The 27,745-nt window shown below is 45.5% G+C and overlaps 1 protein-coding gene across 2 annotated transcripts in view; it reads left to right on the forward strand.

The window, feature by feature from the left end:
* The first annotated feature begins 1,271 nt into the window (after nucleotides 1-1,271).
* The window catches only part of LOC110501956 (integrin alpha-V), an 86,048-nt gene continuing 59,574 nt past the window's right edge, over nucleotides 1,272-27,745 (forward strand). Inside the window, exons 1-5 of one of the 2 annotated variants that reach the window (XM_090216325.1) lie at nucleotides 1,272-2,008; nucleotides 7,294-7,424; nucleotides 23,363-23,454; nucleotides 26,204-26,318; nucleotides 26,528-26,589. In XM_090216325.1, coding sequence (XP_090072451.1) covers nucleotides 1,845-2,008; nucleotides 7,294-7,424; nucleotides 23,363-23,454; nucleotides 26,204-26,318; nucleotides 26,528-26,589 — 564 coding nt within the window. In that variant the 5' untranslated portion in view covers nucleotides 1,272-1,844. The remainder of the gene's footprint in view (nucleotides 2,009-7,293; nucleotides 7,425-23,362; nucleotides 23,455-26,203; nucleotides 26,319-26,527; nucleotides 26,590-27,745) is intronic. The other variant, XM_090216326.1, reaches the window with a different exon arrangement.

Here is a 27,745-nt window from a genome sequence, read left to right on the forward strand (position 1 = left end):
TCTCCAGACAGAGGAACAGTTATAGTGGTGAGTTGTATCGCCAGAGGAACAGTCATAGTGGTGAGTTGTATCTCCAGACAGAGGAACAGTCATAGTGGTGAGTTGTATCTCCAGACAGAGACACAGTTATAGTGGTGAGTTGTATCTCCAGACAGAGGAACAGTCATAGTGGTGAGTTGTATCTCCAGACAGAGGAACAGTTATAGTGGTGAGTTGTGTCTCCAGACAGAGGAACAGTCATAGTGGTGAGTTGTATCTCCAGACAGAGGAACAGTTATAATGGTGAGTTGTATCTCCAGACAGAGGAACAGTCATAGTGGTGAGTTGTATCTCCAGACAGAGGAACAGTCATAGTGGTGAGTTGTATCTCCAAAGGTACAGTTATAGTGGTGAGTTGTATCTCCAGACAGAGGAACAGTCATAGTGGTGAGATGTATCTCCAGAGGAACAGTTATAGTGGTGAGTTGTATCTCCAGACAGAGGAACAGTCATAGTGGTGAGTTGAACATCTTGGCCATGTTCTGTTATAATCTCCACCCGGCACAGCCAGAAGAGGACTGGCCACCCCCCATAGCCTGGTTCCTCTCTAGGTTTCTTCCTAGGTTTGGGCCTTTGTAGGGAGTTTTTCCTTGCCACCGTGCTTCTACACCTGCATTGCTTGCTGTTTTGGGGGTTTTAGGCTGGGTTTCTGTACAGCACTTTGAGATATCAGCTGATTTTCACTGGTCACTGGTGCAGTAAAAGATGAGAAACGTTGTACTATAGTTGCCTGTGTTATGTATCTGTACTATGTATTGTTGTCTCTGCCTTCTTGCTGTTTGTGCTGTTGTCTGTGGCCAACAATGTTTGTACCCTGTTTTCTGCTGCTACCATGTTGTGCTGCTGCCATGTTGTTGTCATGTTGTGTTGCTACCATGTTGTTGTCATGTGTTGCTTCCATGCAGTGTTGTTGTCTTAGGTCTCTTTCTGTGTAAAGTTGTGGTGTCTCTCTTGTCTCTATGTGTGCTTTGTCCTATATTTTTTATTTTTAATCCCAGGCCCCCGTCATCGCAGGAGGCCTTTTGCCTTTTGGTAAGCCTTCATTGTGAATAAGAATTTCTGACTTTCCTATTTAAATTAAGGTTAAATATTATTTTTTGTCTTTTATAAAAAAAATACTGCCTGTGTATGCTATAGTGTGCGTGGTGCTGGAGGCTAGTGTGTAAATCTAAATCCCCTCATTGACCCTTCATAATGGCACAGACGAGGAATTGATTCCAAAAATGTCACGTGATATTTCCAGAACGAGATTATTTGTCAAAGACTCCAAAAACTCGATGCCTCTCTGTTTACAAGTGAACTATTTCGTTGTAAGCCAGTTGTTACCCAGTAGCCCCGTACATGGCTATGGAACGGGCGATGAGGGAATAGAACTGCTGTTGGGATAGTGTGAAACATTGCGGAAGTCTTTTTTTTAATAGGGAACAACGCTCTCACTTCCTGTACAGTTGGTTTTTAGGACTACTAAACACAAAACATCGCTGTTGGCTACTGAGGTGTGTGTTGCCATTTAACACAGATTGGTTACATTGTATCGCTTGAATCGTGGATTTAAGGACGCGATCTGATTCGAACTGGAATCTTCTCATCGGAAAGAAGAAGAAGTGAAAGTTTGTAGCCGTGAGCGGTTTTGCTGAGCTGGTTCGAGTTAACATGCACATGGTGTGTGGGATGTCGCTGTATCGTCATTAGAACGACTACAAAGAGAAAAGGGGAACTCATCACAGTAGTGTATTATCGCCAGACTAAAACACGCCACACACACACACACAGTTAAGGCTTGCTACTCTACTGAGCACTTTAGGATGGAACGACTTCGAAAACTTTGTATATCTTTGTCTTTGATCCTGCCCTGTTTACAATGGACAACTTGTTTCAATCTGGACATTGACAAGCCCTATGTATTCTCTGGTCCTGAAGGAAGTTATTTTGGATTTTCTGTGGATTTCTTCCAGCCAGATGCCAAGCAGTAAGACTGAGTTCTATCTAATAATGTTTGGGATGTCAGGTTTTTAGAACGAAATAGTTTCCACTTTTATTTAGTTAATTGAATGACATAGCATAATTCTATTTGAAATACAGTACATAGTTGTGTATATATGTTCTATATAGTATGTATGTGGACACCAGTTCAAATGAGTGGGTTAGGGTATCTCAGGCACACCGGTTGCTGACAGGTGTATTGTAATAATGATTGGTGTTAAATCCGGAGAGATTTCGGACAATGTTACAAAAAAACAAAGCCCGTTGGTCACTAAATCCGACTAGCCGCTAGAAGGACCATGTTAAAACGGTTGGCTGGTATCACCCGTCTGAGAGGTCAGCTGTGAATTCCCTCACATGCTATATAGAGATGGGAGGCCTGGAGCTGTGGTCATTAACTCTGTTAGAAGGACAACGTCAAAACGGTTGGCTGGTATCACCCGTCTGAGAGGTCAGCTGTGAATTCCCTCACATGCTATATAGACGATGGGAGGCCTGGAGCTGTGGTCATTAACTCTGTTAGAAGGACAACGTCAAAACGGTTGGCTGGTATCACCCGTCTGAGAGGTCAGCTGTGAATTCCCTCACATGCTATATAGACGATGGGAGGCCTGGAGCTGTGGTCATTAACTCTGTTAGAAGGACAACGTCAAAACGGTTGGCTGGTATCACCCGTCTGAGAGGTCAGCTGTGAATTCCCTCACATGCTATATAGACGATGGGAGGCCTGGAGCTGTGGTCATTAACTCTGTTAGAAGGACAACGTCAAAACGGTTGGCTGGTATCACCCGTCTGAGAGGTCAGCTGTGAATTCCCTCACATGCTATATAGACGATGGGAGGCCTGGAGCTGTGGTCATTAACTCTGTTAGAAGGACAACGTCAAAACGGTTGGCTGGTATCACCCGTCTGAGAGGTCAGCTGTGAATTCCCTCACATGCTATATAGACGATGGGAGGCCTGGAGCTGTGGTCATTAACTCTGTTAGAAGGACAACGTCAAAACGGTTGGCTGGTATCACCCGTCTGAGAGGTCAGCTGTGAATTCCCTCACATGCTATATAGACGATGGGAGGCCTGGAGCTGTGGTCATTAACTCTGTTAGAAGGACAACGTCAAAACGGTTGGCTGGTATCACCCGTCTGAGAGGTCAGCTGTGAATTCCCTCACATGCTATATAGACGATGGGAGGCCTGGAGCTGTGGTCATTAACTCTGTTAGAAGGACAACGTCAAAACGGTTGGCTGGTATCACCCGTCTGAGAGGTCAGCTGTGAATTCCCTCACATGCTATATAGACGATGGGAGGCCTGGAGCTGTGGTCATTAACTCTGTTAGAAGGACAACGTCAAAACGGTTGGCTGGTATCACCCGTCTGAGAGGTCAGCTGTGAATTCCCTCACATGCTATATAGACGATGGGAGGCCTGGAGCTGTGGTCATTAACTCTGTTAGAAGGACAACGTCAAAACGGTTGGCTGGTATCACCCGTCTGAGAGGTCAGCTGTGAATTCCCTCACATGCTATATAGACGATGGGAGGCCTGGAGCTGTGGTCATTAACTCTGTTAGAAGGACAACGTCAAAACGGTTGGCTGGTATCACCCGTCTGAGAGATCAGCTGTGAATTCCCTCACATGCTATATAGACGATGGGAGGCCTGGAGCTGTGGTCATTAACTCTGTTAGAAGGACAACGTCAAAACGGTTGGCTGGTATCACCCGTCTGAGAGGTCAGCTGTGAATTCCCTCACATGCTATATAGACGATGGGAGGCCTGGAGCTGTGGTCATTAACTCTGTTAGAAGGACAACGTCAAAACGGTTGGCTGGTATCACCCGTCTGAGAGGTCAGCTGTGAATTCCCTCACATGCTATATAGACGATGGGAGGCCTGGAGCTGTGGTCATTAACTCTGTTAGAAGGACAACGTCAAAACGGTTGGCTGGTATCACCCGTCTGAGAGGTCAGCTGTGAATTCCCTCACATGCTATATAGACGATGGGAGGCCTGGAGCTGTGGTCATTAACTCTGTTAGAAGGACAACGTCAAAACGGTTGGCTGGTATCACCCGTCTGAGAGGTCAGCTGTGAATTCCCTCACATGCTATATAGACGATGGGAGGCCTGGAGCTGTGGTCATTAACTCTGTTAGAAGGACAACGTCAAAACGGTTGGCTGGTATCACCCGTCTGAGAGGTCAGCTGTGAATTCCCTCACATGCTATATAGACGATGGGAGGCCTGGAGCTGTGGTCATTAACTCTGTTAGAAGGACAACGTCAAAACGGTTGGCTGGTATCACCCGTCTGAGAGGTCAGCTGTGAATTCCCTCACATGCTATATAGACGATGGGAGGCCTGGAGCTGTGGTCATTAACTCTGTTAGAAGGACAACGTCAAAACGGTTGGCTGGTATCACCCGTCTGAGAGGTCAGCTGTGAATTCCCTCACATGCTATATAGACGATGGGAGGCCTGGAGCTGTGGTCATTAACTCTGTTAGAAGGACAACGTCAAAACGGTTGGCTGGTATCACCCGTCTGAGAGGTCAGCTGTGAATTCCCTCACATGCTATATAGACGATGGGAGGCCTGGAGCTGTGGTCATTAACTCTGTTAGAAGGACAACGTCAAAACGGTTGGCTGGTATCACCCGTCTGAGAGGTCAGCTGTGAATTCCCTCACATGCTATATAGACGATGGGAGGCCTGGAGCTGTGGTCATTAACTCTGTTAGAAGGACAACGTCAAAACGGTTGGCTGGTATCACCCGTCTGAGAGGTCAGCTGTGAATTCCCTCACATGCTATATAGACGATGGGAGGCCTGGAGCTGTGGTCATTAACTCTGTTAGAAGGACAACGTCAAAACGGTTGGCTGGTATCACCCGTCTGAGAGGTCAGCTGTGAATTCCCTCACATGCTATATAGACGATGGGAGGCCTGGAGCTGTGGTCATTAACTCTGTTAGAAGGACAACGTCAAAACGGTTGGCTGGTATCACCCGTCTGAGAGGTCAGCTGTGAATTCCCTCACATGCTATATAGACGATGGGAGGCCTGGAGCTGTGGTCATTAACTCTGTTAGAAGGACAACGTCAAAACGGTTGGCTGGTATCACCCGTCTGAGAGGTCAGCTGTGAATTCCCTCACATGCTATATAGACGATGGGAGGCCTGGAGCTGTGGTCATTAACTCTGTTAGAAGGACAACGTCAAAACGGTTGGCTGGTATCACCCGTCTGAGAGGTCAGCTGTGAATTCCCTCACATGCTATATAGACGATGGGAGGCCTGGAGCTGTGGTCATTAACTCTGTTAGAAGGACAACGTCAAAACGGTTGGCTGGTATGCCCCTCACCCGTCTGAGCGGTCGGCTGGGAATTCCCTCATCTGCTATATACTTATAACTGATTGGTCTGGTTCTGTCCTCTATAGTGCTGTCCTGTTAGAACATGATGTTGAGGCCCATCACTGTACTCTTGATAGTAACCAACACATACAGACAGACACATCTGTTTCCATTTGAGGATGTTTATATGATTTTTTGGGGGGTAAATCTGAAGGACTTGGAATCATATTGTTGTGGTTATTTCAATTCACGCACGACATTCAGACATTTAGTGTTACTATCGGCAACAAAAAGTAGTCAAAAAAACGTGTAGTCTTCCCAGCCTTTTATTGGAGTGGGTCGGTGCACTGTCCAGATGCACATTTCCAGGAGCATTGGTTGGGAATGGCAGGGCTGTGATTGGTGAGGGATAACTTAGGTAGCCTGAGCAGCCAAACTAACGGGACTTAAGGGAAACTGAAGGGACCGTGAAAGAAAGAGATGGAGAGGAGCAGGGACAGACTTTTTGCATGCACACAATCGAGCACATAGCCATGCAATCTCCATAGACAAACATTGGCAGTAGAATGGCCCTGAAGTACCCCGAGGTACTGAAGATCTGTGACTTTCAACGTGGCACCGTTATAGGATGTCACCTTTCCAACAAGTCAGTTCGTAAAATATCTGCCCTGCTATATTTGTCCCAGTCAACTGTAAGTGCGAAGTGGAAATGTCTAGGAGCAACAATGGCTCAGCCGCAAAGTGGTAGGCCACACAACGTCACAGAACGGGGCCAGCCGAGTGCCCGTAGCACGCTAAAAATTGTCTGTCCTCGGATGCAGCAATCACTACCGAGTTCCAAACTGCCTCTGGAAGCAACGTTGGCATAAGAACAGATCGTCCGGAGCTTCATGAAATGGGGTTCTATGGCCGAGCAGCCGCGCACAATCCTAAGATCACCATGCGTAATGCCAAGCGTCGGCTGGAGTGGTGTAAAGCTCACCGCCATTGGACTCTGAAACAGTGGAAGTGTTCTCTGGAGCCCCACAAACAAATCTGGATTTGTCGGATGCCAGGAGAATGCTACCTGCCCGACTGCATATTGGCTACTGTAAAGTTTGGTGGAGGAGGAATAATGGTCTAAGGTTGTTTTTCATGGTTCGGGCCCCTTAGTTCCAGTGAAGGTAAATCTTACTGCTAACAATGACATTCTAGACGATTCTGTGCTTCCAAATTTGTGTCACCAGTTTGGGGAAGGCTCTTCCTTGTTTCAGCATGACAATGCCGCTGTGCACAAAGCCAAGTACATACAGAAATCTGTGCCTGCACAGAGCCCTGACCTCAACCCCATCAAACAAATTGGGGATGAATTGAAATGCCGACTGCGAGCCAAGCCTAATCGCCCAACATCAGTGCCTGACCTTACTAATGTTCTTGTGGCTAAATTTAAGCAATTCCCCACAGCAATGTTCCAATATCTAGTGGAAAGCCTTCCCAGAAGAGTGGAGGCTGTTATAGCAGCAATGTTCCAACATCTAGTGGAAAGCCTTCCCAGAAGAGTGGAGGCTGTTATAGCAGCAATGTTCCAACATCTAGTGGAAAGCCTTCCCAGAAGAGTAGAGGCTGTTATAGCAGCAATGTTCCAACATCTAGTGGAAAGCCTTCCCAGAAGAATGGAGGCTGTTATAGCAGCAATGTTCCAACATCTAGTGGAAAGCCTTCCCAGAAGAGCTGTTATAAGCAGCAAAGGGGGGACCAACTCCATGTTAATGCCCATGATTTTATTGGAATGAGATGTTCGACAAGTAGGTGTCCACATACTTTTGGTCATGTAGAGTATCTATTCTATTCATCATGTGACAGTCTTGTTGTGAACCTAGTAGGCTACAGTAGAAGAGGAAGTCAGGTGGTGCATGTTTTCTTGTATTTACACTAAACAAATGTATCTTCTTCAGGTCAAACATTCTTATAGGAGCTCCCAAAGCCAACACCTCCTCAGCTTCTACAGTGGTGGAGCGAGGGGCAGTCTATACCTGCCCATGGCAGAAGAGTAGTGACTGTACCCAAGTACAGTTTGACAATACTGGTGAGTACAGAAGGTCGGTTACTTAAGTATCCCGTTCATCGATTTCTGACATGGTCTGGTATCTATATCTGCATTGTGTCAAACAGGGAGGGAACACAATGAATTGATATCCAAAGTGAAGATCAATAGACTCAGTCAAGGGTCATATCCATCAATGTGGGATTCGGACATATCATCAAATCTATGTCAGTCAGATATGTGTCCTTCCATATGAGTTCAGTAAGCACAGGCAAATGTTCTCTCATGTTAGGACTCATCCAGGAATGTGCCTATATTGGAGATGTGCCGACATGCTCAATGTTAAGTTTGAGCGAGACAGAGACAGAGAGACATAGGGGGGAGGGGTCATAGACAGAAAGAGTCCCATCACCTTTAAAGGACTGTCTGCTCTGCAGAATAACAGGGGACATTAGTCATTTCCCTAGTTGAATCATCCATTACAGACAGATATATGTGGCAAGGCGTTTAGTAATATCTACACTATGGCACTTCCCTGCATTTTATGAGTTTGACCCAGCACAAACTAATAAAAACACACAATGCAAAACCAAGCCCCATCAATGACAAACGCTCATTCAGACAGCCACTGTAATTAAGCTATTTTGGGGGACATAAGGCTATATTGCAGTTTATTCTGTCCCAGATCTCATTGACATTCTGTGTCTGTAAGAGCTCAGAGGTAGGCAGCCCAAAGTTAGACTAAGGGCTCGTTCAAAATGGCACCCTATTCCCTATATAGTGCATCAAAGGGCTTTGGTCAAAATACGTGCACTATGTAGGGAATAGAGTACCATTTAGGATGCACAGTAAGGCGGTACAATGAGCCAAAGATCATCTCTGGAACCCAACCACAACCATGTGAATGACCTCCCTCCCCATCCCTCTCTCTCTGGGCTCCAAGTCCCCATCCAAACCAATGACCTCCCTCTCTCTCTGGGCTCCAAGTCCCCATCCAAACCAATGACCTCCCTCTCTCTCTGGGCTCCAAGTCCCCATCCAAACCAATGACCCATCTCTTTCTGGGCTCCAAGCCCCCATCCAAACCAATGACCCATCTCTTTCTGGACTCCAAGTCCCAATCCAAACCAATGACCTCCCTCTCTCTCTCTGGGCTCCAAGTCCCAATCCAAACCAATGACCTCTATCTCTACCTCCTGTACTATTTACACCGTTCTCCATCAATACAAGTTAATTTGGTTAATCAATACAAGTTAATTTGGTTAATCAATACAAGTTAATTTGGTTAATCCATACAAGTTCATTTGGTTAATCAATACAAGTTAATTTGGTTAATCAATACAAATTAATTTGGTTAATCAATACAAGTTAATTTGGTTAATCAATACAAGTTAATTTGGTTAATCCATACAAGTTCATTTGGTTAATCAATAAGAAGTTACATTTGGTTAATCAATAAGAAGTTACATTGGTTTGTTTATTGTGATTAATAGGCAACTGCAGAACATATTTTTCCTCATATAGACTGACAACAGACTAATTGAGTTCCAGGAGCCAAATGAGTATTAAAGTCTGACCCACACTAGTCTGTTGGGGGAGTCTGAACCACACTAGTCTGTTGGGGGAGTCTGAACCACACTAGTCTGTTGGGGGAGTCTGAACCACACTAGTCTGTTGGGGGAGTCTGAACCACACTAGTCTGTTGGGGGAGTCTGTACCACACTAGTCTGTTGGGGGAGTCTGAACCACACTAGTCTGTTGGGGGAGTCTGTACCACACTAGTCTGTTGGGGGAGTCTGTACCACACTAGTCTGTTGGGGGAGTCTGTACCACACTAGTCTGGTGGGGGAGTCTGAACCACACTAGTCTGTTGGGGGAGTCTGTACCACACTAGTCTGTTGGGGGAGTCTGTACCACACTAGTCTGTTGGGGGAGTCTGAACCACACTAGTCTGTTGGGGGAGTCTGTACCACACTAGTCTGTTGGGGGAGTCTGTACCACACTAGTCTGTTGGGGGAGTCTGAACCACACTAGTCTGTTGGGGGAGTCTGTACCACACTAGTCTGTTGGGGGAGTCTGTACCACACTAGTCTGTTGGGGGAGTCTGTACCACACTAGTCTGTTGGGGGAGTCTGAACCACACTAGTCTGTTGGGGGAGTCTGAACCACACTAGTCTGTTGGGGGAGTCTGTACCACACTAGTCTGTTGGGGGAGTCTGTACCACACTAGTCTGTTGGGGGAGTCTGAACCACACTAGTCTGTTGGGGGAGTCTGAACCACACTAGTCTGTTGGGGGAGTCTGTACCACACTAGTCTGTTGGGGGAGTCTGTACCACACTAGTCTGTTGGGGGAGTCTGAACCACACTAGTCTGTTGGGGGAGTCTGAACCACACTAGTCTGTTGGGGGAGTCTGAACCACACTAGTCTGTTGGGGGAGTCTGTACCACACTAGTCTGTTGGGGGAGTCTGTACCACACTAGTCTGTTGGGGGAGTCTGTACCACACTAGTCTGTTGGGGGAGTCTGAACCACACTAGTCTGTTGGGGGAGTCTGTACCACACTAGTCTGTTGGGGGAGTCTGTACCACACTAGTCTGTTGGGGGAGTCTGAACCACACTAGTCTGTTGGGGGAGTCTGTACCACACTAGTCTGTTGGGGGAGTCTGAACCACACTAGTCTGTTGGGGGAGTCTGTACCACACTAGTCTGTTGGGGAAGTCTGAACCACACTAGTCTGTTGGGGGAGTCTGTACCACACTAGTCTGTTGGGGGAGTCTGTACCACACTAGTCTGTTGGGGGAGTCTGTACCACACTAGTCTGTTAGGGGAGTCTGTACCACACTAGTCTGTTGGGGGAGTCTGTACCACACTAGTCTGTTGGGGGAGTCTGTACCACACTAGTCTGTTGGGGGAGTCTGTACCACACTAGTCTGTTGGGGGAGTCTGTACCACACTAGTCTGTTGGGGGAGTCTGAACCACACTAGTCTGTTGGGGGAGTCTGAACCACACTAGTCTGTTGGGGGAGTCTGAACCACACTAGTCTGTTGGGGGAGTCTGTACCACACTAGTCTGTTGGGGGAGTCTGTACCACACTAGTCTGTTGGGGGAGTCTGTACCACACTAGTCTGTTGGGGGAGTCTGAACCACACTAGTCTGTTGGGGGAGTCTGTACCACACTAGTCTGTTGGGGGAGTCTGTACCACACTAGTCTGTTGGGGGAGTCTGAACCACACTAGTCTGTTGGGGGAGTCTGTACCACACTAGTCTGTTGGGGGAGTCTGTACCACACTAGTCTGTTGGGGGAGTCTGAACCACACTAGTCTGTTGGGGGAGTCTGTACCACACTAGTCTGTTGGGGGAGTCTGTACCACACTAGTCTGTACCACACTAGTCTGTTGGGGGAGTCTGAACCACACTAATCTGTGTGACTTGGAAACAGGTTCAAAGCTACATGCAAATATATTTCCATGTCATGTTCCCCCCCCCCATATTATTCCTACCGTTGCTGCCATTTCTGATGGTTTGCCAGTCAGTGCCTTAGTGACCTGGCCTCGTAATTATACGGTAAGTGACGACATGGCCACAATGGGTGCCTTGTATTGGCAGATCTGTTTCTGCAGACTGTGAGGGGAGGCTGCCTCAGTCAGTGGTCTAGGTGAGTGTTTCTGCAGACTGTGAGGGGAGGCTGCCTCAGTCAGTGGTCTAGGTGAGTGTTTCTGCAGACTGTGAGGGGAGGCTGCCTCAGTCAGTGGTCTAGGTGAGTGTTTCTGCAGACTGTGAGGGGAGGCTGCCTCAGTCAGTGGTCTAGGTGAGTGTTTCTGCAGACTGTGAGGGGAGGCTGCCTCAGTCAGTGGTCTGGGTGAGTGTTTCTGCAGACTGTGAGGGGAGGCTGCCTCAGTCAGTGGTCTAGGTGAGTGTTTCTGCAGACTGTGAGGGGAGGCTGCCTCAGTCAGTGGTCTAGGTGAGTGTTTCTGCAGACTGTGAGGGGAGGCTGCCTCAGTCAGTGGTCTAGGTGAGTGTTTCTGCAGACTGTGAGGGGAGGCTGCCTCAGTCAGTGGTCTAGGTGAGTGTTTCTGCAGACTGTGAGGGGAGGCTGCCTCAGTCAGTGGTCTAGGTGAGTGTTTCTGCAGACTGTGAGGGGAGGCTGCCTCAGTCAGTGGTCTAGGTGAGTGTTTCTGCAGACTGTGAGGGGAGGCTGCCTCAGTCAGTGGTCTAGGTGATTGTTTCTGCAGACTGTGAGGGGAGACTGCCTCAGTCAGTGGTCTAGGTGAGTGTTTCTGCAGACTGTGAGGGGAGACTGCCTCAGTCAGTGGTCTAGATTAGCGTTTTTGTCCGGGCAGCCTAGGGCCAGGGGGGAAATTACTGTAATTAGTTAGTGTGTGCTCAGGGGGGTTTTCTCCCACATGGCCATTACCGAACTAGCTGTCTTACCACGTGGTCTGGAAGTCTTCCTCCTGCTCTCTGTTATTTCTTGAACTGTCCCAGTCAGTCCTTGTTTTCCCAGCTCTGTCAGTCTAGTCATGGTGGACAGGCTAACCTTAAAAAAAAACAGAACAAGGAAAGTCTAAACATATTGAGAGCAGTCTCTAATTGCAGTAGCATACCCACCCTTCATCGTCAGCAGTGCACCACCCTGCATCTCACTGCTGTCTTGCCTCTGAAGCTAAGCATGGTTGGTCCTGGTTGGTCCCTGGATGGGAGACCAGATTCTGCTGGAAGTGGTGTTGGAGGGCCAATAGGAGGCACTCTTTTCTCTGAGGCTAAACAGGGTTGGTCCTGGTTGGTCCCTGGATGGGAGACCAGATTCTGCTGGAAGTGGTGTTGGAGGGCCAATAGGAAGCACTCTTTTCTCTGAGGCTAAACAGGGTTGGTCCTGGTTGGTCCCTGGATGGAAGACCAGATTCTGCTGGAAGTGGTGTTGGAGGGCCAATAGGAGGCACTCTTGCCTCTGGTCTAAAAAAAATATCCCAATACCCCAGGGCATTGATTGGGGACATTGCCCTGTGTAGGGTGCTGTCTTTTGGATGGGATGTTCAACGGGTGTCCTGACTCTCTGTGGTCACTAAAGATCCCAAGGTACTTATTGTAAGAGTAGGGGTGTTGACCCTGGTGTCCTGGCTAAATTCCCAATCTGTCCCTCATACCATCACGGTCACCTAATAATCCCCAGTTTACAATTGGCTCATTCATCCCCCTCCTCTCCCCTGTAACTATTCCCCAGGTCGTTGCTGTAAATGAGAATATGTTCTCGGTCAACTTACCTGGTGAAATAAGGGTTCGATAAAATAAAATAAAAATAAATTACTCCCAATGATTTAGACAGACTAAACTGACAGATTTTACAGCAGGCTAGAGTCTCATAATAACTATACTTGTAGATGGCCCATGGGTGGATGTGATGTTTGACCAGGTGTAGTCAGAGCTGTAGAAGGGGTGGGGATGTTGGGACTGTTGTGTAGAAGAGGTATGGGGGTGTTTGGACTGTTGTGTGAGTCAAGATTAAGGAGGAGCTGGGTTGTTGTTCTTAAGACTGTTGCTTTAGTACATAACCTGGAGGAGTTTTGATTTAGGCCAGGAGGGTTAGTTGTTCCTATGTGTTTTGTTGTTGGGCTAGCCAGGAGGGTTAGTTGTTCCTATGTGTTTTGCTGTAGGGTTAGCCAGGAGGGTTAGTTGTTCCTATGTGTTTTGCTGTAGGGCTAGCCAGGAGGGTTAGTTGTTCCTATGTGTTTTGCTGTAGGGCTAGCCAGGAGGGTTAGTTGTTGTTCCTAAGACTGTTTCTCTACTCAGGGTTACACAAGAACAGAGCTTTGTGGTTGGCTAGATGGTATGCTCTGAAGGTTAGTATCCTCCCGAATATGTCAAAATGCAACTCTCTCTCATTCTGTCTGCACATACCTTCACACAATGCATTTGGTTCCAATGTAGTGTAACAATGAATATCACATTCCATTCTCTGAAGTTATTTGAAATTAAAAGTTGAACTGAATCAGTAGGCGTAATCATTCCCTGTACAATCACCAAGTAATTGAATCCTGCGTGCCCCTATGGAATGGACTTTATTTCTAGTATCATGAAACAATATCTATGTTTTAAAGACTGTGATTATCATGAAACAATATATAAGTTTTAAAGACTGTGATTATCATGAAACAATATCTAATTTATAAAGGCTGTGATTATCATGAAACAATATCTAATTTATAAAGGCTGTGATTATCATGAAACAATATCTAATTTATACAGACTAATTATCATGAAACAATATCTAATTTATACAGACTAATTATCATGAAACAATATCTAAGTTTTAAAGACTGATTATCATGAAACAATATCTGTGTTTTAAAGACTGTGATTATCATGAAACAATATCTAAGTTTTAAAGACTGTGATTATCATGAAACAATATCTAATTTATAAAGACTGTGATTATCATGAAACAATATCTAATTTATAAAGGCTGTGATTATCATGAAACAATATCTAATTTATACAGACTAATTATCATGAAACAATATCTAAGTTTTAAAGACTGTGATTATCATGAAACAATATCTAATTTATAAAGACTGTGATTATCATGAAACAATATCTACGTTATAAAGGCTGTGATTATCATGAAACAATATCTAATTTATAAAGGCTGTGATTATCATGAAACAATATCTAATTTATAAAGGCTGTGATTATCATGAAACAATATCTAATTTATAAAGGCTGTGATTATCATGAAACAATATCTAATTTATAAAGGCTGTGATTATCATGAAACAATATCTAATTTATAAAGGCTGTGATTATCATGAAACAATATCTAATTTATAAAGGTTGTGATTATCATGAAACAATATCTAATTTATACAGACTAATTATCATGAAACAATATCTAATTTATACAGACTAATTATCATGAAACAATATCTAAGTTTTAAAGACTGATTATCATGAAACAATATCTGTGTTTTAAAGACTGTGATTATCATGAAACAATATCTATGTTTTAAAGACTGTGATTATCATGAAACAATATCTAATTTATAAAGACTGTGATTATCATGAAACAATATCTAATTTATAAAGGCTGTGATTATCATGAAACAATATCTAATTTATAAAGGCTGTGATTATCATGAAACAATGTCTTCATAGGCTCCTTCACCATATTATTGTCCTTAACCGTTTAGGCTTATAAACTAACTATAATCTCAGCACTCACAGCCTAATCTGGTCTACTTGATTTGGTGTTCAGTTCCCATTTTAGTAATAGTCTGTGATGTGAGACTATGGAAGGTTCAGCTTGTTGCAACAACCAGGTGTTTTCTTCTCCTTCTGGTGTCTCAGCACGTTCCTAGGTCTGAGGTCACCCTCCACATTATTAGCCCTGTAGGCACCAGGCAGGAAACCACTCCAACTCTGCCTGAACAAGCACCAGTGGTATTTCGATACCAGCACATGTGCAACATTGCAGCTGACAGAATATTTCAACAGGCTTTTACATTGGTTTGTCAGATCGGGTGATTTGTGTTTTGCGATAAAGATGAATCATTTCCACATCAACATATTAAGACCAACGTTATAGACACGTTAACCATCGTCTCGCTTGCCTCATCCATGTAGAGACAGATGTTTCACAGTATGATGATGCGTTTTGCAGCATATAATGAATGCATCATATTGTGAAATTTGGAAGAAAAAATAAAACTCTGATGTTTTTTAATCAGATCCTCTCTGTGAACAAAAGTTTTTAAAAGAAAACACCGAAATACAAACGAAAATACTGTGAAAATCTAAAATACACAAGAATGTCATAACCCCCCGCCCCCCATCTGATTTAGTTAGTCAATCAGATAGCATAAGAACATGAAATAAGCCAAGGCAAAAATGTGTTGAATTGCAGAGAATTTGCTTGAAAAAAGAGCAAAATGTTGTCTCTGCGACCAAGAAGAGGATCTCTAAAATGTTCAGTCCGATACCATGGCTTTGGCCACGCACCACCACCACGCACTCACCGCGACCTTAAGGAGTCGTCATGCTTCAGTCCGATACCATGGCACCACCACCACCACCACGCACTCACCGATACCTTAAGGAGTCGTCATGCTTCAGTCCGATACCATGGCACCACCACCACCACCACCACCACCACGCACTCACCGCGACCTTAAGGACTCATCATGCTTCGGTTTCGGCTAGGAGAACTAAACACAGACACGCGTAGGAGAATAACATAGTGTACACAGAGAGACACTTGACTAGCAAGGAAATTCACGTATTTCCCTACTAGATATGCGTTTACCTAGCAAGACCTCTATAATAGGCCAGGTACGGAGGATGGATATAAGGGCATACGGTCTAGAGGGTGCTGGTGGACTGTTTTAAGAGTTATTTGGATTCCAAACTGCTGCAGAAGATTCTAGATGTTTCCGCCTTCTAGATGTTTCCGCCTTCTAGATGTTTCCGCCTTCTAGATGTTTCCGCCTTCTAGATGTTTCCGCCTTCTAGATGTTTCCGCCTTCTAGATGTTTCCACCTTCTAGATGTTTCCGCCTTCTAGATGTTTCCGCCTTCTAGATGTTTCCGCCTTCTAGATGTTTCCGCCTTCTAGATGTTTCCGCCTCCAGCTGTCCTGCCAGGTACCGCAACACCAAGTCCATGTTGTCCTGAGAGATGCAGTTTTCCCCTGACATCAAATCCGGATGCACCCTTATCCAGGTATGTTGATAATACAATATTGGAATCGGTTGAACTTCCCCTGTTTCTAATTTCCCTTGATACTGCATACACATCTACAGTGCCTTCATAAATTATTCACACCCCTTGACTTTTTACAGCCTGATTTAAATTGAGATTGTGTCACTGATCCCCATAATGTCAAAGTTACAGTTTTGACATAAATCTACTTGAAAATCTATGGCAAGACCTGAAAATGGTTGTCTAGCAATAATCAATAACCAATTTGACAGAGCTTGAAGTATTTGGAAAATAATAATGGGCACATGTTGCACAATCCAGGTGTGGAAATCTCTTAGAGACTTACCTAGAAAGACTCACAGCTGTAATCACTCTTAGAGACTTACCTATAAAGACTCACAGCTGTAATCACTCTTAGAGACTTACCTATAAAGACTCACAGCTGTAATCACCCTTAGAGACTTACCCAGAAAGACTCACAGCTGTAATCACTCTTAGAGACTTACCTATAAAGACTCACAGCTGTAATCACCCTTAGAGACTTACCCAGAAAGACTCACAGCTGTAATCACTCTTAGAGACTTACCTATAAAGACTCACAGCTGTAATCACTCTTAGAGACTTACCTATAAAGACTCACAGCTGTAATCACCCTTAGAGACTTACCCAGAAAGACTCACAGCTGTAATCACCCTTAGAGACTTACCTAGAAAGACTCACAGCTGTAATCACTCTTAGAGACTTACCCAGAAAGACTCACAGCTGTAATCACCCTTAGAGACTTACCTAGAAAGACTCAGAGCTGTAATCACTCTTAGAGACTTACCCAGAAAGACTCACAGCTGTAATCGCTGTCAAAGGTGATTCTACAAAGTATTGTCACAGGGGTGTGAATAATTATGTAAATGAGATGTTTCTGTATCTCGTTTTCAATACATTTGCAAACATTTCAACAAACATGTTTTCACTTTGTCATTATGGGGTATTGTGATGTCATTATGGGGTAAAAAATAATTTGACTAAAAATAGGTTTATATTTTATATCTGACATATATTATCTTGTCATCTCTCATTGACAGGAAGCTGGGCGTACCTACAACTACCGCCACTCTCGGCAAGGATGAGGATTCTTGTTCGGCCAATCGTGTGTACCACTGCTGAAAAGGCTAATGACGTTGTGAAGACCTGTGTGGCCCTCCACAACTACCTGTCCTCCACGGATGAAGTTCATGAACCAAACGCAGGATTACTACTCTCCCGCTTTTGCTGACACTCCCGTCCCTCCTGGCAGCTACGAACCTGGAGAGGAGGAGGAGGAGGGTTTTGTGGCAGGGGACAACCATCTCCAAGAGCCAGGGAGACTCTCTCTCGTGCCAGGGTGACACAGCTTGCAAGCAAAACAAGAAATAAGCTCAGGGACCTTCTTCCTCTCCCCCATGGACGTGTGCCATGGCAGGAAGAAATGGTTAGGAGAGGACAACTCAGCCCAAGGCCAGCTAATCAGAACAGGCCTTTGTTTTCCACTGCTCACCTTGATGGATGCGTACAGTTCTTTCTTTGTGTGCACTGTGAACCAAAGTACTTTGTACTAAAATGTAGATTTTTAATCTTGTTAATAAAATGAAAGTTGATTCTGTGATGTCTGTGTGCATTCATTTAGATTTGAACTACACCACCAGTAGAAGCCAGATCTGTAAGGTCTGTGACACACAGCTCTTCGGGTACGTTGTCACACAGCCCTGGGTACGTTGTCAGCACGTGACTTCAAATAGAATGCATTGAAACACTTTGTATTGAGATGAAGATACTGAGCTTTTTTTTCCCAGCACACAAATAAATAAACCATCTGGTCTCTGAAAGTAAACCAAAATACAACAGTGTCTGCTAAGAGCAGACATGTTAACAACACGTTAACAACACGTGTCAATTAAATATCATTCAAGTGTCACAGTGTAGATAGAAATATCTGACCAGTGACGAGGCGGTGCTTGGGACCAGTGACGAGGCGGTGCTTGGGGGCAGTGACGAGGCGGTGCTTGGGACCAGTGACGAGGCGGTGCTTGGGGACAGTGACGAGGTGGTGCTTGGGACCAGTGACCAGGCGGTGCTTGGGGCCAGTGACGAGGCGGTGCTTGGGGCCAGTGACGAGGCGGTGCTTGGGGCCAGTGACGAGGCGGTGCTTGGGGCCAGTGACGAGGCGGTGCTTGGGGCCAGTGACGAGGCGGTGCTTGGGGCCAGTGACGAGGCGGTGCTTGGGGCCAGTGACGAGGCGGTGCTTGGGGCCAGTGACCAGGCGGTGCTGGGACGCCGAGAACAACACCTGGTGCTTTCATGTAAATATCAGACTGGGAAGTATTGATGTTCACTATCTCTTCCTATCTGAAAGGGAAGCCAATGACATAACACCCCAAAAATATAATAATTATATATAATTTTTTACCCCTTTTTCTCCCAAATTCTGTGATATTCAATTGGTAGTTACAGTCTTGTCCCATCGCTGCAACTCCCGTACGGATTCGGGAGAGGTCGAAGGTCGAGAGCCATGCGTCTTCCAGAACACGACCCCGCCAAGCCGCTCTTGACACACTGCTCGCTTAACCCGGAAGCCAGCCGCACCAATGTGTCGGAGGAAACACCGTACAACTGCCGACAGAAGTCAGCGTGCAGCCTGCCACAAAGAGTCTCTAGAGCGCGATGGGACAAGGAAATCCCGGGCCGACCAAACCCTCCCCTAATCCAGATGGGCCAATTGCACGCTGCCTCATGGGTCTCCTGGTCGTGGCCGGCTGTGCCTCGACAGAATCCCGTCTCGGAGCGCTACGGACAATTCCTTCGACCCCATGGCTTGGTTTTTGCTCTGACATGCACTGTCAACTGTGGGACCTTTTATATAGACAGGTGTGTGCCTTTCCAAACCATGTCCAATCAATTGAATTTACCACAGGTGGACCCCAATCAAGTTGTAGAAACATCTGAAGGATTATCAATGGAAACAGGATGTACATGAGCTCAATTTTGAGTCTCATAGCAAAGAGTCTGAATACTTATGGAAATAAAGTATTTCTGTTTTACTATTTGTAATAAATTCGCAAACATTTCTAAAAACCTGTTTTTTGCTTCATCTTTATGGAGTATTGTGTGTAGATTGAGGATTTTTTATTTATTTAATTACATTTTAGAATTAGGCTGTAATGTACATTTTTTTTTTGTCTGAGGAAAAAAGCCAAAGGGTGTGAATATTTTCTGAATGCACTGTGTTTCTGCAGTGGCAAGTGGAAACACAACCAACTCTACCACACATTGCCTCATGTATGTCCCTCCTCATTGAGTAACATGTGTGTCAGAGATTGCATTGGCTAGACTGGGGGGGGGGGGTATTAACGGGTGTTGGTTGTGAGTCATTTCCTCTTGGGGAAAATATAGTTTAATCTCCAGGCTCTGATTTAAAACTCATCACTGCTGCTCCCTTCAGGAAACCATCAACCAGTCCATTCGTCTGTGGTCTGTCGGTGTCTTGCCTAAACGTCAGACTGTTTAAACTTTTACTGTCACATAGACAAGTACAGTGAAATGCCTTTCTTGCATATCAATATATTACTAGAAAAAAACATGACAAATAAGAAATATGAAATACACTATGTAAGTATACTATATACAGGGTCAGTACCATATTAACAATGTGCAGGGATACTGGAGTGATGGAGGTAGATATGTATAGGGGTAAGGAGACAGGGATACTGGAGTGATGGAGGTAGATATGTATAGGGGTAAGGAGACAGGGATACTGGAGTGATGGAGGTAGATATGTATAGGGGTAAGGAGACAGGGATACTGGAGTGATGGAGGTAGATATGTATAGGGGTAAGGAGACAGGGATACTGGAGTGATGGAGGTATATATGTATAGGGAAGGAGACAGGGATACTGGAGTGATGGAGGTATATATGTATAGGGAAGGAGACAGGGATACTGGAGTGATGGAGGTATATATGTATAGGGAAGGAGACAGGGATACTGGAGTGATGGAGGTAGATATGTATAGGGGTAAGGAGACAGGGATACTGGAGTGATGGAGGTATATATGTATAGGGAAGGAGACAGGGATACTGGAGTGATGGAGGTATATATGTATAGGGAAGGAGACAGGGATACTGGAGTGATGGAGGTAGATATGTATAGGAGGAAGGAGACAGGGATACTGGAGTGATGGAGGTAGATATGTATAGGGGTAAGGAGACAGGGATACTGGAGTGATGGAGGTATATATGTATAGGGAAGGAGACAGGGATACTGGAGTGATGGAGGTAGACGTGTTTAGGGGTAAGGAGACTAGACAATAGGATTGAAGTCAAACAGCAGCAGCAGCGTGTATGTGAGTGGGATTGTAGAGTCAGTATACATTTATGTGCATATTGTGTGAGCGATCAGATGATGGAGTGAGTGTGTTGGAGTGACAGTCTGTGTGTGTGTGTGTGTGTGTGTGTGTGTGTAAGGCTCTGTGATTGTGTTGGAGTGACAGTCTGTGTGTGTGTAAGGCTCTGTGAGTGTGTTGGAGTGACAGTGTGTGTGTGTGTGTGTGTGTGTGTGTGTGTGTGTGTGTGTGTAAGGCTCTGTGAGTGTGTTGAAGTGACAGTCTGTGTGTGTGTGTGTGTGTAAGGCTCTGTGAGTGTGTTGGAGTGACAGTCTGTGCATGTGTGCGTGTGTGTGTGTGTGTGTGTGTGTGTAAGGCTCTGTGAGTGTGTTGGAGTGACAGTGTGTGTGTGTGTGTGTGTAAGGCTCTGTGAGTGTGTTGGAGTGACAGTCTGTGTGTGTGTGTGTGTGTGTGTGTGTGTGTGTGTAAGGCCCTGTGTGTGTGTGTGTGTGTGTGTGTGTGTGTGTGTGTGTGTAAGGCTCTGTGAGTGTGTTGGAGTGACAGTCTGTGCGTGCGTGCGGCTCTGTGAGTGTGTTGGAGTGACAGTTTGTGTGTGTGTGTGTGTGTGTGTGTGTGTGGCTCTGTGAGTGTGTTGGAGTGACAGTCTGTGTGTGTGTGTGTGTGTGTGTGTGTGTGTGTGTATGGCTCTGTGAGTGTGTTGGAGTGACAGTGTGTGTGTGTGTAAGGCTCTGTGAGTGTGTTGGAGTGACAGTCTGTGTGTGTGTGTGTGTGTGTGTGTGTGTGTGTGTGTGTGTGTGTGTGTGTGTGTGTGTAAGGCTCTGTGAGTGTGTTGGAGTGACAGTCTGTGTGTGTGTGTGTGTGTAAGGCTCTGTGAGTGTGTTGGAGTGACTGTGTGTGTGTGTGTGTGTGTGTGTGTGTGTGTGTGTGTGTATGTGTGTGTGTGTGTGTGTAAGGCTCTGTGAGTGTTGGAGTGTGTGTGTGTGTGTGTGTGTAAGGCTCTGTGAGTGTTAGAGTGTGTGTGTATGTGTGTGTGTGTGTGTGTGTGTGTAAGGCTCTGTGAGTGTTAGAGTGTGTGTGTGTGTGTGTGTGTGTGTGTGTAAGGCTCTGTGAGTGTTAGAGTGTGTGTGTGTGTGTGTGTGTGTGTGTGTAAGGCTCTGTGAGTGTTGGAGTGTGTGTGTGTGTAAGGCTCTGTGAGTGTTGGAGTGTGTGTGTGTGTGTGTGTGTGTGTGTAAGGCTCTGTGAGTGTTGGAGTGTGTGTGTGTGTAAGGCTCTGTGAGTGTTAGAGTGTGTGTGTGTGTGTGTGTAAGGCTCTGTGAGTGTGCATAGACAGTTCAAAACACTGAAATAAAAGGTAAATAAAAATACAAGGTGAACTCGGTCCTATTTGGCTAGCTATCTAGCTATTTATCAGTCGTATTGCTTGGGGGATAGAAGCTGTTCATGGGCCTGTTGGTGTCAGACTTGATGCACCGGTACCTCTTGCCGTGCGGCAGTCAATATGCTTTCACAGGTACAGCTGTAGATCCTTTTCAGGATTTGAGGGCCCATGCCAAACCTTTTCCACCTCCTGAGGGGGAAGAGGCAGTGTCGTGCCTTCTTTTCGGCTGTGTGTCTGTGTTTGGACCATTTTAAGCCTTTAGTGATTTGGACACTGAGGAACTTGAAGCTCCACGCCCTGTGGGTGTGGGTGTGCTCGCCCCCCGTTTCCTATTGACCACGATCAGCTCTTTGCCTACCCCTCACCACCTGGGGGCGGCCCGTCAGGAAGTCCAGGATCCAGTAGCAGAGGGAGGTGTTCAGACCCAGAGTCCTAAGCTTGGTGACAATCTTGGAGGGGACAATGGTGTTGAACGCTGAGCTGTAGTCAATGTACAGCACTCCTCTTATCTAGGTGGGCGAGGGCAGTGTTGAGTGCAATTGAGAGTGCGTCATCTATGAATCTGTTGGGGCGGTATTCAAATTAGAGTGTGTCTCAAGGGTGTCTGGGATGGTGGAGTTGATGTGTGCCATAACCAGCCTCTCAAAGCACTTCATGATTACAGATGTGAATGACACAGGGTGGTAGTCATTGTGGCATGAAGCCTCAGAGTTCTTAGGAACAGGAATGATGGTGGTCATCTTGAGATGTGGGGATTACAGACTGGGACAAGGAGAGGTTGGAAATTACTGTGTATATATCTGCCAGCTGTTCTGAGCATGCTCTGAAAACACACCCTGAAATACCTTCCGGCCATGAGGCTTTTACGAGTGTTGACCTGATTAAAAACCTTACTCAGGTCGGCCTCGGAGAGCGAGATCACCCAGTCCTCTAGGTCAGCAGGGGCCATCATGCATGGTTCTGTGTTGTTTTTTTGTTGAAACATGGATAAAATGTATTGAGTTCGTCCGGTCTCTACCAGGCTTCGTTGGGCAGATCATGGTTGGGTCTTCCTTTGTATTCCGTAATGGACTGTAGCCCCCTGCCACATGTGGCAGGCGTCGGAACCTGTGTGATGTGATTCCACCTTTATTCCTTTATTGGTTACCATGGTAAATCCATTATTATCATTCCGAACGAAGTAGCTGTAAAAAAAGACAATAGTCTCTTCAAGACAGAATGTTGAATAACATACTCTTACTTTACCGGTTGTACATGTTGCTGGTCCTTTTGACAGGAGGTGGAGATACGTTGGCTTTTCAGCCTACACTGGGTCATGTTCATTAGGGAGCAAATGGAAGAAAAGGGACTGAAACAGGGAAAGGAGTACCTTGACTTGACAAGAACAAATGCTTGTTTAACGGGGGCACATTTAAAAAAATATATATTTTGTTTGGTGTGCCGTAATGAAAACAACACACAGTAGAGGTTCTTTCATGCAGAAACCCTTTAAAGTGATACTGTTTCTTCATTAAAACCACAATGCTTTCTCCCTCACAGATGATCGTAAGAATAACGAGGGGCTCCAGATGGAATTTAAGTCCAACCAGTGGTTTGGTGCCACGGTACGGTCACATGGTGAACACATCCTGGTGAGTGTTATTTAATTTTTATTTTATTTTTTATTTCACCTTTTATTTAACCAGGTAGGCCAGTTTAGAACAAGTTCTCATTTGCAACTGCGACCTGGCCAAGATAAAGCAAAGCAGTGCGACATAAACAACAACACAGAGTTACACATGGAATAAACAAGAGTACAGTCAATAACAAAATAGGGGAAAAAAGAAAGGGACCTCATGTCCTTATCTCCATGGTTCGATGACGTGTTGAATGATGGAGAGCCTGTGTTGTTGTTCTGAATGTCTCTGAAAAAGAGTTATATTGAAAAGGTTTGCTTACTTACCTTTTTGAATTTGGATCCCGCGACGTGGATATCTATCCAGGGATCTTGCTCACAAAACGTTTTAAGAGCTGCTTGGCGTAGCAGCTATCGTAGCTGTTACCTAGCTATCAAACTAGCAAGTTTTCCTTGACAGCTTGAACACAGCCCGCGGTGTGGTTATCCCTTGTGGCTGGGACCGCAGATTGTCTAAATCCCTGCTGTTTGTTGATGTTTAAATCTGCCCTGCGACCTACCCCTTACCTGGAAATGCGTGGAGTATCAGCATCAGCCTACACTGATACCCTGGCATCCCAATCCAAAGGTGGGAGTTATGGCGAGGACAGTGTTTCTCTATCACAGGTGAAGGATATTTTAAAACACTAAAAGGGTTTTACTAGCAGTTGTTACAACAACAGGAACATATTTTCAAGAGATTTGTCCAAATACTGATTGATTCAACTAACAAAATAATGGACGAGCTGACCAGAGATGTCCAAGACCTTAATAGCAGTTTGCAGTTCTCCCAGGGAGACGTGGCGAGAGGGAAACAAAGTCCACGTGAGATGACATCAGTACAATCTCTGAATCAGTATTACAAATGACTGGGAAAACAGACGATCTAGATCCAGGTTTCCTGGGGCCCCTCCTGGGTGCACGTTTTAGTTTTGTGCCCCCTAGCACTACACAGCTGATTTCAAATCATCATAGCTTGATGATGAGTTGGTTATTTTGAATCAGCTGTGTGGTCCTAGGGGGCAAAAAACTACACCGTGAACCAAGGTGAGGGAAACCCGGATCTAGGCGGACAATCCAGGAGGAATCACATCGTTGTGGATTACTAGAGACTTCTCATGAGAACTGGACAGAGTATGACGAGAAAGTAAGAAAAATGATCACTGAAAAACTGCAGAGGAAGATTCAGGTCTGGAAAACCTGTCACTAGTCCAGGTGACAGACCCAAGCCGGTAGTAGTCTACTTCCTGAGGTTTAAGGACAAGATGGCTGTTCTGGAGAGAGCCAAGAATTTGACAGGAACCAACATCTTCCTCAACAAGGATTTCTCTGAAGCTGTGTGCCAGTGGCGGAAAGAACTTATCCCAGCTATCGAGCTGCCAGAGAACATTGCTTACATCCTCAAAGACAGGCTCATTGTCCACCTTCCCTCCCAAAAGCCTGGGATGAATGAGAGAGCCAAGCATCAGGGTCCGTAGCTTCAACCCAACATTTACACACACACACATACAAAAGTACAGTATGTAAACACCTCTTCAAATTCGTGGATTTGGGTATTTCAGCCACACTCGTTGCTAACTTGTGTATGCAATTGAGCACACAGCCATGCAATAGACAAACATTACCAGTAGAATGGCCTTACTGAAGAGCTCAGTGACTTTCAACATGGCACCGTCATAGGATGCCACCTTTCCAACAAGTCAGTTCATCAAATTTCTGCCCTGCTAGAGCTGCCCCCGGTCAACTGTAAGTGCTGTTAATGTGAAGTGGAAACATCTAGGAGCAACAACGGCTCAGTCGCGAAGTGGTAGGCAACAGAAGGTCACAGAACGGGACCAGCGAGTGCTGAAGCGAGTAAAAATTGTCTGTCCTCAGTTGTAACACTCACTACCGAACTTACTAAGAACTGTTAGTCGGGGGCTTCATGAAATGGGTTTCCATGGCCGAGCAGCCTCACACAAGCTTAAGATCACCATGCGCAACCGTCGGCTAGAGTGGTGTTGGAGTGGTTTTTCTCCACAAAAGGGCTTTATTACAGACATAAATAGTCCTCAGTTTCATCCGCTGTCCGGGTGGCTGGTCTCAGACCATCCGGCAGGTGATGAAGCTGGATGTGGAGGTCCTGGGCTTGCGTGGATGCACAATGTTTGTGGTTGTGAGGCCGGTTGGTTGACTTTCAATTTCTCTAAAATGACGTTGGAGGCAGCTTATGGTAGAGAAATTAACATTAAACTCTCTGGCAGGACCGAGTTTGGGAAACGCTGCTCTAACACACACAAATGGTTGTTTTTGTATTGTTTGTATATTATTGTATTTAAAATTTGTGAACACATCCTGGTGAGTGTCACGTCCTTATCTCAGAACCTTGTGATCAGATGGTGAACACATCCTGGTGAGTGTCATGTCCTTATCTCAGAACCTTATGATCAGATGGTGAACACATCCTGGTGAGTGTCACGTCCTTATCTCAGAACCTTATGATCAGATGGTGAACACATCCTGGTGAGTGTCACGTCCTTATATCAGAAACTTATGATCAGATGGTGAACACATCCTGGTGAGTGTCACGTCCTTATCTTGGAATCCAGAACCAAATCTTGCGTGCGCCAGCTAGCGAACAGTCTATAACGAGAGAAGACCCATTTTCTCTATCGAGTCTCTTTGACTGTTGCGTGGCCTTGCTGTCGTTGACTGTACTCATGAGGTGTTGTGTGTCTCTCTCTCAGGCCTGTGCTCCTCTCTACCAGTGGAGCACGTACAGCGTGTCAGAGAGAGAGCCTGTTGGAACGTGTTTCCTGAAGAAAGGACAAGAAGTTGTGGAGTACTCTCCTTGTCGATCTAGTAAGTGACTGAGAAAATTGTTTGTTTTTTCTCGATCCAGCAATTTAAGCCTAGAGATTCTTCATTAAAAAGTGTATTGTAGTCTGGGATTAGATCTGGGAAACTGGCTCTATATCTGTTTATATCAATAACTGCAGATTGAGATGACCCCACCTGGTTTACCATTGAGAGATGATTAAATCGTTCTGTGTTTGGGTTGCTCTGAACAGAAGCCAACTCTCCAGAGGGACAAGGCTTCTGTCAGGCTGGATTCAGTATTGACTTTGTCAAGGTGCGTATTGTGTTTTGTGTGTCCTCTTTGCCAAGGTGCGTGTTGTTTTGTGTCCTCTTTGTCAAGGTGCGTATTGTGTTTTGTGTGTCCTCTTTGTCTCTTTGCCAAGGTGCGTATTGTGTTTTGTGTCCTCTTTGTCTGTTTGCCAAGGTGCGTATTGTGTTTTGTGTTTCCTCTTTGCCAAGGTGCGTATTGTGTTTTGTGTCCTCTTTGCCAAGGTGCGTGTTGTGTTTTGTGTCCTCTTTGCCAAGGTGCGTGTTGTGTTTTGTGTCCTCTTTGTCAAGGTGCGTATTGTGTTTTGTGTGTCCTCTTTGCCAAGGTGCGTATTGTGTTTTGTGTCCTCTTTGTCTCTTTGCCAAGGTGCGTATTGTGTTTTGTGTCCTCTTTGTCTCTTTGCCAAGGTGCGTATTGTGTTTTGTGTCCTCTTTGTCTCTTTGCCAAGGTGCGTATTGTGTTTTGTGTTTCCTCTTTGCCAAGGTGCGTGTTGTGTTTTGTGTCCTCTTTGCCAAGGTGCGTGTTGTGTTTTGTGTCCTCTTTGCCAAGGTGCGTATTGTGTTTTGTGTCCTCTTTGCCAAGGTGCGTATTGTGTTTTGTGTCCTCTTTGTCTCTTTGCCAAGGTGCGTATTGTGTTTTGTGTTTCCTCTTTGCCAAGGTGCGTGTTGTGTTTTGTGTCCTCTTTGCCAAGGTGCGTGTTGTGTTTTGTGTCCTCTTTGCCAAGGTGCGTATTGTGTTTTGTGTCCTCTTTGCCAAGGTGCGTGTTGTGTTTTGTGTCCTCTTTGCCAAGGTGCGTATTGTGTTTTGTGTCCTCTTTGCCAAGGTGCGTGTTGTGTTTTGTGTCCTCTTTGCCAAGGTGCGTGTTGTGTTTTGTGTCCTCTTTGCCAAGGTGCGTATTGTGTTTTGTGTCCTCTTTGCCAAGGTGCGTGTTGTGTTTTGTGTCCTCTTTGTCAAGGTGCGTATTGTGTTTTGTGTCCTCTTTGCCAAGGTGCGTGTTGTGTTTTGTGTCCTCTTTGCCAAGGTGCGTATTGTGTTTTGTGTCCTCTTTGCCAAGGTGCGTATTGTGTTTTGTGTCCTCTTTGTCTCTTTGCCAAGGTGTGTATTGTGTTTTGTGTCCTCTTTGTCTCTTTGCCAAGGTGCGTATTGTGTTTTGTGTCCGCTT

This window comes from Oncorhynchus mykiss, chromosome 22, assembly GCF_057628025.1.
Source record: "Oncorhynchus mykiss isolate SJ-2025 chromosome 22, ASM5762802v1, whole genome shotgun sequence".
NCBI classification, from domain to species: domain Eukaryota; kingdom Metazoa; phylum Chordata; class Actinopteri; order Salmoniformes; family Salmonidae; genus Oncorhynchus; species Oncorhynchus mykiss.